This window comes from Staurois parvus, unplaced genomic scaffold (assembly GCF_062004578.1).
Source record: "Staurois parvus isolate SC_StPar_1 unplaced genomic scaffold, SC_StPar_1.0 ptg000155l, whole genome shotgun sequence".
NCBI classification, from domain to species: Eukaryota; Metazoa; Chordata; class Amphibia; order Anura; family Ranidae; genus Staurois; species Staurois parvus.
In genome coordinates this window covers 15,980,968-15,993,138 of record NW_028317951.1, presented here as the reverse complement: position 1 = coordinate 15,993,138, position 12,171 = coordinate 15,980,968, and the positions used below count along the sequence as shown (strand labels likewise).

The 12,171-nt window shown below is 41.4% G+C and overlaps 1 protein-coding gene across 17 annotated transcripts in view; it reads left to right on the top strand.

Moving 5' to 3' along the window:
- TNIK (TRAF2 and NCK interacting kinase) overlaps positions 1-12,171 on the top strand; it is a 389,337-nt gene that overhangs the window by 308,979 nt on the left and 68,187 nt on the right. For all 17 annotated transcript variants that reach the window (XM_089675505.1, XM_089675500.1, XM_089675502.1 and 14 more), the window contains 2 exons: positions 7,367-7,603; positions 9,652-9,758. In XM_089675505.1, the coding sequence (XP_089531631.1) occupies positions 7,367-7,603; positions 9,652-9,758 (344 nt within the window). The remainder of the gene's footprint in view (positions 1-7,366; positions 7,604-9,651; positions 9,759-12,171) is intronic.

Here is a 12,171-nt window from a genome sequence, read left to right as displayed (position 1 = left end):
ATTTTTTAAGGAGCCTGTAATGCATTGCACCCGTGATCAGCAGATCACGGGTGCAGTGCCTGGCTCCTACAGACTGTCTGTATAGCTGTCTATCCATACCTCTGATATGGGCAGGCAGTTGCTGCATAACAGAAAGATCAATGAACTAGCTAGAGTGCTAATCAGTGTCCTGGTAGTTCATTGAGAACTACAAGCAGTCAGCCACAAAGGCTGACAGTACTTGGCATTAACTGACTGATTATATAAACATATAGGGAAATCATAGTTATATAAATAATAGCCAGTTATCAAAGGAGCTTCGCATCCATTTGTAGTACTGTTTCCTATTTCTGCATAATTGTTCACGCAATTATTTTCCCAACTGCTGTTTGCAATCTAAAAAGGTCCTATCTATTTCCCATTCTTCCCCAGTAGCAGATGAAAAGACTGCAAACAATACAAATACTGGCTCTGTCCACAATGGGGCTGAGTTCATGTATGTCCTATGGCTTGCATCATCTTATCAGCGTGAATCCAGCTACAGGCGTAGTACGTGTACAGTTGAAACAATCGCATCTCTACACTTTGATCTGCAGATCTGAAGAAAATAAATAAACACTAGTGTACACTGAGCAAAGAAAAATGTATTTTCCCTTTTTGTTTCAGACATCAGAAGTCAAAAATGTAATGCAGGAAAAAAGTTGAATCTCTAGAGAGGTTGATTAGTCTATAGAATATTTATAACAACCTGGCTGTTAACTTAGAATAAAAGGAACCCACCAGGACAGAGTTATGGGAGCATCTATTGCTAAGGCAACCAGGGATGTCAGTTGTCACCTAAATTTAGATCTCTGCAGATTCTCAATTATGACTGGTTCTCTTTAAGAATACAGAAAGGTTTAAAGTGAGCCTCTTCATTTTTTAATGGTACAAATTTCCTGTTATAGCCAGCATCATTGAAGTCTGAGTTGGTCATATGTTTGGGACTTGTTTCTGAATGATCATACTGTCAGAGGATCCCTAATTCACCCATCACGTTCTATGTTTTAGTAGGGTAGCTAGAATTTGGCTTACTTTAACATCAGTAGAACAGAGCAAAGGCCTGCCTGTGTGATTGTTTGCAGCAAATCATGATTTCCTGGAGCCAGGATTTTGGCTTCCTTGATCTTTGGGCAAAGCAGCCTTATTGTTCGGTGAAAAGGATCGTGGGATCAGTATGAAAACAAAAAGCAAAGTTCACTTAAGTAAAGGTCAGAGTTAGCATTAGCTGGACAGTTAGCATAAGAGGATTTTTGAGTAGTGCATGGCTCTCTGCACCAAAATCCTTCTGTGCTGATATCCAAGCACTATAAGCTATTTATATGCACTTTCAAGCAGATCATACAGTATGTATAGCCCATATACACAACTAAATAATCAGTTCTCTTCTCTGTATGACTAGTTTTAGATATTTTAAGCATGATAGTCAGGTAACAAGATAAATTTGATAACAATGTTATTTGTAAGAAAAAAATTGTATTCAGGTAGACACCCATTAAATCCTTCTACAAACATAAATGGCATAGGTGCAGTACAAGTGCAATAAAGACAACAATAATCCAGTAGAGACTGGACAAATCACATAGATATAAATCAAAACCTTGTCTACCACCCAAGGTAAACACAAAGACAAATTGCAGGGTGTTATAGTGCAGTAGGCACAAATGATCATCTTGAAACAGCATTACACAAAAGGATCTTGTTTTCAACATGAAAACATAAAACAAGAGTTCAAATACAAAGGTACACACAGGAATAAAGAATAAAATATGATAGAAAAAGAAAAGAGGAAAACAAAATTGGGGGGAGGGGATGAGAAGGTTGGCAAAAGTTGGAATAGGGGCACCATCTTCTGCATCACTACTGCAATAAACCTGTACAAAAGAAATAAAATGAGAGCCAGTCCAAATGGCGAGACAAAGCCATTTATTGGAAAACAAAAGAGTGGTATTCTTGGGAACATTGAAAAACCTCCCCCAAAAACATGTTTTCTGATGTTGTTCCTCCTGTTTTAGAGCTGCTGTAAGGCTTTTCATTTGCCAAGTCTCATTAACCACAGATATCCACTGCCCTACCAATGGAGGTTCAGTGCATTTCCATTTTTGAAGGATGCAGACCCTTTCTGCATTCACCAAATATACTAGCAGTGTCCTTTTGAAATGACTCTTAGGAACTGGGGTGAGATGTAATAAAAAGGCTTCTAGGTGGTTTCCCATTTGTACATCCGCGAGACTGGTGTCAATTATTTGAATATGCTCCTAAAAAGGTCTGCTTAACAAGCAAGTCCAGAAGATATGTAGTAAGGATCCCCTATCATGTTGGCAATGTCAGCACATGGCTGGGGTGGCTGGAAACATCTTATGCAGATCAGATGACACCCTATACCACCTGGACAATAATTTACACCTTGCCCCCTAGAATCTGTTGGAGATAGTGGATTTATAGGCAAAGAATAAATCATGGTCACATTGTTCAGCCAGCAGAGTAATGCCAAGATCCTCCTTGTGTTTACTGAGAAAAAGAGAAATTAACTTTTCTCTGAGGCACGAGGTGGGGTCATAAGGAACTGATAATGTATGTTGCAGTAGTGAGACATCTAAGCAAAGAGTCTCAAAATAAGAGTGTGTCATCTCAGTGGTTTGATGGTAGATAGAAAATGTTTAATTTGTAAAGCTGAAATAGAGGATCTAACACTGCTGTTATGTCAGTGCGAAACATTCTAAAACTGACCATACATGCAAGATAAACACCTTATGTATTGCATTATGGCTAGATTGGGAAATTATAGCATGTGTTTGCGCACTCTGCAGCTTCTGCAGTCCAAGCCAGTCCCGGGGACATTGTCCTGCTCTCCCTTTTCCATAGGCATAAACATTCAACCTTGGAAAATTAATACTGCATTTCAACCTAAAGGTCTTTGAAGAAAAGGCATTTTATTGGTTGTAATTTGAGATTACAGTGTTTTAGAAAAGTCAGAGACAATGTAGAAAGAATTTCTACTTTTTAGAAATCGTGTTAAATAATCTGCAGTGGAATTACATTTACTTTGGTTCCTTGTACTAGAATTTCCAAAACCATAGAAACCTGCAAAGAAACTACATGAATGTGGAGATCTGGACCCTGCACAGAATTATTCAAAATGGCTGCATAGAGTGGTGAAAGGTTAGAAGTTTTACAGGATTTTATTCTTGGCTTTGTCCCCACTGGGGTTATTTCCCTTTATTTCATGTCCTGTTGACATGCAAGTGGGACAGGAAGTGATAGATAACCTCTCTAAAGAGAACAGAAAAAGCACCAAAAAACATGTGCCACAGGGAAATACCCTCACTTGTAACTAGCAGAGACCAGGTAAAAGGGAACCAGTTCAAAATTTCAGGTAAACAATTGCACACAACACTTAACATCAATGACAATGCCTCCTTTGCACAGGAGCTGGATCTGGTTCTAAAACTGATCTCGGGAACCAATTCTAGCTCAATTTCAGGCAAGCAACAAGTGGCCTATTTAAAGCTGATTTTTTTGCATCTATATCACATTTCCTCTAACAGATTACAGCCTTAATACAGCCATATATATCCAGGGCTGTAAAATGCCATGCCTCCTCTCCTACTCCTGTTTCTCAACTGTCGGATACTGATATGCCAGTGCTAGAGGATCCAGACACAGAAGAAAATGAGGAGAATACTGAGGCAGTATTGGAGGAAGCTGCAGAAGACTTTTCTTCAGACTGCTGCCATACTGAGTTTCATGCAATATGTTTATTAATGTTGAAAAGCTCATTGCCTCCTTCCACAAGAAACATAGCATTGTTCAACCAGACGGTCCTCCATAAAATGTTCCCATCAGAATGCCCCTTAATATAAATGTGCCCATCAGAGTGCCCCTTAACATAAAATGTGCCATCAGCATGCCGCTTATTTTATGTTAAGGGGCACTCTGATGGGCACATTTTATGTTAAGGGACACTCTGATGGAAATCTTTTATGTTAAGGGGGCTCTCTGATGGGCACATGTGATTAAAAGGGGCACTCTGATGAGGAATACGATGGAAAAAGCCACTCTTATGGGGAAATATGATGGAAAGGGGTACTTTGAGTGTAAGGGGGCACTCTGACTGCAATACCTGTTGTAAGGTGGGAATGTGATGGGGATACCTGATATAAAGGGGCACTCTGATGGGGACAGCTTATGTAAAGGAGCACACTGATGGGCGCACCTGATGTGATGGGGATACATGATGTAAAGTTGCACTCTGATGGCGACACCTAATGTAAGGGGGCACGCTGATGGGCACACCCTATGTAAGGTGTTACCGTGATGGGGGAACCTTATATAATGGGGCACTCGAATGGGGAAAACTAATGTAAGGGGGCACACTGATGGGAGACACCAAATGTAAGGGGGCCTTCTGATGCAGAAACCTGTTGTAAGGGGGCACGCTGATGGGAATGCCTGTTGTAAGGGGGCACTCTGGTGGGAATGCCTGATATAAGGGGGCACTCTGATGGGAACACATTACTTAAGGGGGCACTCTGATGGGAATGCCTGATATAGAGGGATACCCTGATAGTGGCAGCTGATTTATGGGGGAAGTTTGATGGTGGCACCCAATGTAATAAATTACTCTGGAGAGGGAACCGGATGTAAGGGGGAACACTAATAGGGACCTTTATTTTTGGATCTCGGTCAGAAGAAGATTTAAGTGATCGGACCTCCTTGAATTTTAATTTTAATTCAATACCCCTGCCCTAGAATATGTCATGAGACATGTTTCCAAAGTGGCTCTAGTATCTGTTCATGATCATATGCGCAGAATCTTATGCTATACTTTTTTGTGCGGATGCCCTAGAATATATCATGAGACAAATTTCCAAAATGGCTCTAAAAATTTCCAAAATGGCTCTAATATCTATACATGTTTGCAGAATATTACGGCTGAAAGCTTGGACAGCTACAACTGCCTGCAAAGGGTGCCTCACACATATGTTTTTCCAAGGAAGACCCCTGTTTTATGAGGCACTCGACAAATTCATCAAATAAGTCACAGGAGGGAAGGTTTTACTTCCACAACTGAAAATCCCAAAAACCTCCTCCTCGGGAGCCCTTAGCTCCTCTAAATGCAGAGCACCTGTATGCTCTAACCAGGCTTCAACCTCAAAACCAAAGTTCAGCCTTTCCTTTCCATGCAAAGTTTGGCCCACGCAGTCCACCATTCCCTCCCCCAAAGCCCTATTTACAATGAAGAAGCACCCTCACTCCTAAAAATGGACGGATATCTGTTACAGTTTGCCTCTTTCTCATAGATTTCTAGATTTACAGAATCCCCTGAACCATTAATACTATACAGGATTTATATAGTGCCAACAGTTTACGCATAAGGGCAGACAGTACAACATAAGGGCAGACGGTACAATTACAATACAAATTAATACAGGAGGATTCAGAGGGCCCTGCTCATTAGAGCTTACAATCTAAGAGGGAGGGTCGAGAGATACAGAAGGTAATAACTGTGGGGGATGGGCTGATTGACAAAATACATGTACAGTTGTTAGGTGCGGGCAGGATAGACCTCTCTGAAGAGATGAGTTTTCAGAGATCGTCTAAAAGTGGACAGAGATGGAGATAGTCAGACACATTGGGGAAGGGAGTTCCAGAGGATGGGAGCGGCTTTGTAGAAATCCTGGAGGCGAGCAGGTGGGAGGAGGTGACAAGAGAGGTAGAGAGCAGGAGGTCTTGGGAGGAAAGAAGAGAACAATTTTGTTGGTATTTTGAGACCAGGTTAGTGATGTAGCTAGGGGCTGAGTTGTTGACCTTGTACTCAGGAGATTTCATGCCAGTACTGCCACAAGACACTTTCAAAGTATTCTACTCAAACCTGTTTATGGTACCAAAACTCAGCTTGGGGTAGTCATCCTCAGCTTGGGGTAGTTGACTTAAAATCCAACAACAGATTCCTTCAAATTCCACAATTTCACATAGAAGGTGCAAGAACAGTAATTGCCTGTCTGAGACAAGCAAAATACATGGCATCCATGGACATCCAAGATTCCTATCTGCATGTTTCCATTTACCCACCTCATCTGCGCTTTCTGAGCTTCAGAGTGACAGACAATCCCTTCCAGCTTGTCGCCCTGCTCTTTGGCTTATCCTCTGCCCCCAGAGTGTTCAAAAATGTCTTGGCACCTCTGCTTGTTTTTCTCAGAACTCAGGGCTTCCATGTCACAGGCTGTTTAGCAACCTTCTTCTGAAGGACTCCTCTCCTTTACAGCTATGAGAAAATGTCCACAGGACAATTCAGATACTCTAGGCCTGTGGCTTGCTGATCAGTCTCAACAAATCTGCTGCAAATGCGGAGCAGTAATTCTAGGGCTATTATTCACAGGTAACTCTTAACTGATAACTGGCATCACCTATGGACTATTTTGGGTATTGAGGATTGTTGCTGTTTTATGAGCACATGCACTTTTAGGTTTGACATGTTTGGTATCTGTTTACTTGTCATGGCCTCATGTTTTATATTTTACCAAAATCTAGGTAATATATTCTTTTTGTGTGCACTAAAATTACATTTTTGACTGAAAATTTGTGTTTGATAAAAATGCACGCAAGTATCATGTAACATAAAACATTCAGAAAATATATACTGTTTGGGGATGGGGGGATTAACAGGCCTAAAATGTGCATTTTAACATAAAAATAGAAAAATAAAATTGGCTCCGGTAGGGAAGTGGTTAAATCATTACATTGTCTTAACAGGGACTCTATGAATTACATTTCCCCAAAATTTTCAAAAATCCTCTGAGCTTATATTATATGACCAAAGTTTTGTGGACATCTAACCATTACTATTCTATAGGACCAAAAATGTATCTATGTCCTGGTGCATTACAGCTAATTATACCAGGCTATACTGTAGATATGGTATTAATTCCCCTTAAAATGTTAAATGCAAACTCCCTAATAAAAGACATTTTCAATGTTAGGATGGATGCCAATGGAATGATACATCTACACTCTACTTATATTTCTCAGACTTTTTTAGTGAGATTCTTTGGTATTAGCATCTACTAAGAGCATTGATTTGTCTTGCTTCAGGCAGAATAAGTTACATGGCACTAATGGATGCTGGGAAAAGAGGAAGAGCAGGGAGATCCACCTGAAGCTTGAGTTCACCCATTACTAATGCTAGTGCTGATATCTGCAAGTGCTGACTCACTGAAATATTAGTTTCAGGTGTAATTGGTTTTTAATGAGAATAAAAAAGCCTGTAAATATTTTCAGTAATTGTTTTGTGTGTTTCCCTAAGTATACTACAAACATTTATTATTCAGTTCCATTTTCTCTGTAGCAACTTCCACTCTTGGTGTCTGTGAAAACTCCTGGACCTTCCTTATCTGCATCCCAGTCATTACATGAACAGTCTGCAAAAGGAATGTCTGCATTCCAGGAAGGGATCATATCTCATCGACCTGAGATGCCAAGGCAAAACTCTGATCCAACCTCTGAGAATCCTCCCCTCCCTCCTCGCATTGAAAAGTTTGACCGAAGTTCTTGGTTACGCCAGGAGGAAGATCTTCCACCAAAGGTCCATAAGCCAGTTTGGGGCTTTAATTTGTATTTATACTGATTCCTGTAATATTATTACCATTCTTTAATGTTCTCCAATCATTTCTAATCACAAAGGTACTTGGGTACTACATTTTTTGATTTTATATTTCCAAGGATATTAAGACTTATGTCAGTTATTTAGCGGTTCAAGACGATGTCCAATAAATTTGTATCAAGAAATATACCAGTACTCAACCCCCCTTCCCCCAAGGATTACTTAGCTATTGCACTCTCCCAGCAGATGCACTTTATAAGAATTATTATTTCAGGGCAGACTCTCTCCTGTACTACCTATCAACACACAATAAGGGAATTTATCAAAACTGGGACAGACAGAGTGTGCTGCAGATGTACTTGTCTTTCATTTTAAAAGCTTAACTGAAATGCTGAAGACTGAAGCTGATCAGTTGCCATGTACAGCAGCTTCAAATACTGTCTGCTTCAGTTTTGGTAAATCAATGTAAATCTTGTCACAAATTCCAATCTAGAAAGGTACATAGTTTTAACTTTGGAAGACTTCGATCCATGTATGAGCAGGCTGGTTGTACAGAAGTCAGTCTAATGACACTGATCAGTGTATTCTGTTGGCTTTGAAGACACAATAACTCAACGACAGTGATTCCCACATCAATTTCAATTGTGTGGATGGGGGACTTGGGTTGTTTTATTTTTTGTTCAACCCACTGGTTGAACAAAACAAAAAAACATATCTATGGATGGTCTTAGCCACAATATAAACGCATCTATGTGTAGAAAAACAAAATCTATCATATACAGACAGCTGAAAACTAGGTAGACATCAATGATTGTCCGGCAATGACCCAGTTTTATTCTGAGCCCCAAGTTAAGTGAAGACCCTTCCCACAGTCCAGATTAATTTTTAGTGGTCTATATTTAAAAAAAAAACAGGCAGTGTTACTGTGATGGACTGCCTGTCGCCCTGATTGGGTGATTCCATCAGAGAACTGATTCCTTGCTGCTGAGACACAAGACCAAGGTATTATAGCTGGTCATTGCACCCAAGACTAGGTGACACTAGCTTAGGTGCAAAAACCGGAACTGTTTATAGAACAGAAATACAGGTTTTTTTACAGTTCAGAAATAGGGACAGTCCCCACATGAACAATAAAAAGAAATATTACACATTGGGATAAACATCACACACTGATTACATAATGAGGTAAAGCTGTAATCTCATCATATAAGAACCTCCAGGAGGACTTTCCAACAGATAGAAACAATTGGTGACTCAGTTCAATTAACAATGTAAGAGAGGCACAACTGTAAACATATCACACTTTAATAAACAGATTACAGCAAGAGATTTCAGCATCAGCTTGTTTTTAGCTGATTTTATTAACCTCTGCTCTGCGTCTAGGAGGGGGGATGAAGCAGACAATGCTGGTTTTGGCACAGAGACCCCAATTCTGTATTTGGGTCCTCTAGTTCTCAGAATGTGTGTGTTTTGGGGAGACATGGACTTGAGTCCGAAGTAAAACTACTCCAAAGCTCCCCCTGGCTCACACATCCCAAAGAATAGAGCCCACTCAGATGCCAGGGCCCATGGTCAGTAGGCATGAGGTTAGCCTGCAGTCCCCTCCAAAAGCCCCTGTCCCAGTTGGGTCTATCACAGTTATATCTTGCTTAGCACTACTTCAGAATGCCGCTGTTATATTTGTCATTTCTGAGCCAATTCGGGCTCCTATTTGATGTAAGTGTTTTTCTTACTGCAAGGTGTAGGAGTGTATTTAGCTTTCAGAATGACAGAAACACACACACATCCATAGCTCCGCTCAAGACTGGCCTCTCTTGCACAAGGACAACCTGGGTGCCAGCCATCACAGTTCGTGACTTATTTTTCCTAGTTTTCAGAAGGTTTTAAGACCAAATTTTTGTTACTATGCAGGATACATTAATGTACTTTGCTACAATGCCATATTTCTAAGTGAATTCCATCTCTGTTACTAAAACAATGTTTAATTCTCAACAAAGTAATAACAATATTCCTTTATATTTCCATTGCAGGTGCCTCAAAGGACCACTTCCATTTCCCCTGCACTGGCACGTAAAAATTGCCCTGCCAATGGCAGCAGTCTGGGAAATCGACTAAGCACACAGCCCATAAGAGCAAGGTAAAACACCTTTAATAAACGTAAGACTGTTTTAATTCACATTAAATATACAGTATAACCTGGTTATACTGAGGTCCTATGAAGTTTCCATGTATATCCTGGCAAATTAACTAAAAGAATTCACAGTCACTGAATTACATCTTCAAAGGAGTCTGGTTTTCTCTGGAAGTGGATATTCTAAAACAAGTTTGAATAAGTGTAGATGATACATTTGTTATCATAATTAATATATATATATATATACATTTTTAACCACTTCATGCCGAGCTGGTTCACCCAGCTTGATAGGTTTTGGAGATCCCATAGTTAGCCTGATAATATAATCGCTATTTTTTGCCAATATAAGTTGACTTTATTAGACATGTATGACTTTGCACTACTATTAAAAAATACTTTATAAGTACAACAACAAGAGTGGGGATAGTTATGTTGACACACTTTTTCACTTTTTCACCAACATGCTTGGCTGTCCCATTGACCACATTGCCATGAACTACACTTGATTGTCTTCTAGCCCTTACTTTAGAATCCCACTTGACTAAAGACACCAATACTACATGTCACAGGTGACATATAAATAGATGTATTTCATGTTAGTAATATGGTTGTTTTTTTCTTATCTTAAATCTTTGGTAAGTACTGATAAAATGGTTATGAGAGCATTTATTATCAATTGACTGTGATTAATATAGTCCTATAGCAGGCATCACCAAATGCCGGACCGCGTGCTGAATACGGACCGGGTGACAGTCCTGTCCAGACCATGATCACACCACTTAGCAGCCTGAGTGGACTCCTCCCGCCGCTGCAGCTGTTTGAAATCTGGATAAATGGCAGGGTGGACTCCTATTCTGTATGTACTTGCCTGCCACCGCTGTAGTTGCCGCTGCTGTTGAAGTCACAGCAGGGAAGAGGGCGGGAGGAATGGAAGGAAGGACTCCTCTTTTGAATGTAACGGCTTGCTGTCGCCACCACTGAACTCAGAGCAGGGAGGGGAGCGGGAGACACTGCAGGGGGAGCGGGGGAGGGGAGCCAATCTTTCATATAACAGTTGGGTCACTCCCCTTTTAACAAGAAGAGTTGGGCAACTCATGCGCTCAGTGGAGATCTTCTGGGCTTTCTGCCCTCCTCCCTGCTCTGAACTCGATGGCGGCAAGTCGTTACATTCAGAAGAGGAGTCCTTCCTTCCATTCCTCCCGCCCGCTTCCCTGCTGTGACTTCAACAACTGTGGTGACGATGGCGGCACCTGCAAGTACATGCAGAACAGGAGTCTGCCCTGCCATTCCTCCTGCCCTCCACAATGCTGAGTTAAGGAAGGGGGAAGAATATGGGGGGGGGGGGGTTGTGATGTCAGAGGAGGGATCTGTGATATGGGTTGGGCTGTGATGTTAGAGGGGAGATCTGTGATATGGGTTGGGCTGTGAGAGGGAGAACTGTGATATGGGGGAGCTGTGAGGTAGGTGAGCTGTGATGTGGGGGGGCTGTGAGAGGGGGAAGCTGTGATAGGGAGGAGCTGTGATATGGGGGGCTGTGAAGTGAAAGGGGGGAGCTGTGATGTGGGGGGGCTATGAAATGGGGGCGCTTTGAGGGTGGAGCTGTGATATGGGGGGCTGTGAATTGAGAGGGGGGAGCTGTGATATGGGGGGCTGTGAAGTGAGGGTGGGGGGAGCTGTGAAATGGGGCGCTGTGATTGGGGGGGAGTTGTGATGTGAGAGGGGGGAGCTGTAATACTGGGGGGGCTGTGATGTGAGGAGAGCTGTGATATGGGGGAACTGTGATGTGAGAGAAGGGAGCTGAGGGTCTGTGATGTCAGCGGGTGGGAAACTGTGATATGGGGGTTTTGATTGCAAAGGGGACCGTAATGTCAAGGAGGGACTGTGATGTCAAGGAGCGACTGTGATGTGAAGGGGGGCTGTGATGTACGTGGGGCTATAATGTTGGGGGGGGCTCTAACGTGAAAGGGAGTTGTGATGTATAGGGGGCTGTGATGGGAAAGGGGGGGGCTGAGGACATTAATTAGGAGCTGTGATTTCAAAGACCTGAGTAATAGAAGAAAAATAAGATTCAGACCTCTGCCAGAAGAAAATGTTACCAACTAGACCTCCATGAATTTAATTCAGTACCCCTGGCCTACAGTGTTATCAGCTGTAATTGTGCTATTCTTTGTATGAACATTTCATTTGGATACAACAGCAATCTGGATGGATAATGTTTCTGTTTTCCGTTTCCTATGCTTTAGATGAGTGATGATATCACTGCATACCTCAAAATATCCTGTCTTATTAAATGTACTATTTTAAAGTGATATTAAATCCCAAACCAAAAATGTAAGATATTGCAGCTTACCAATCATTAGATGGGGTGACCACATTAGCTTTCTTTTTTATGCTTTTTTCCCCTCTGTTTTCACCT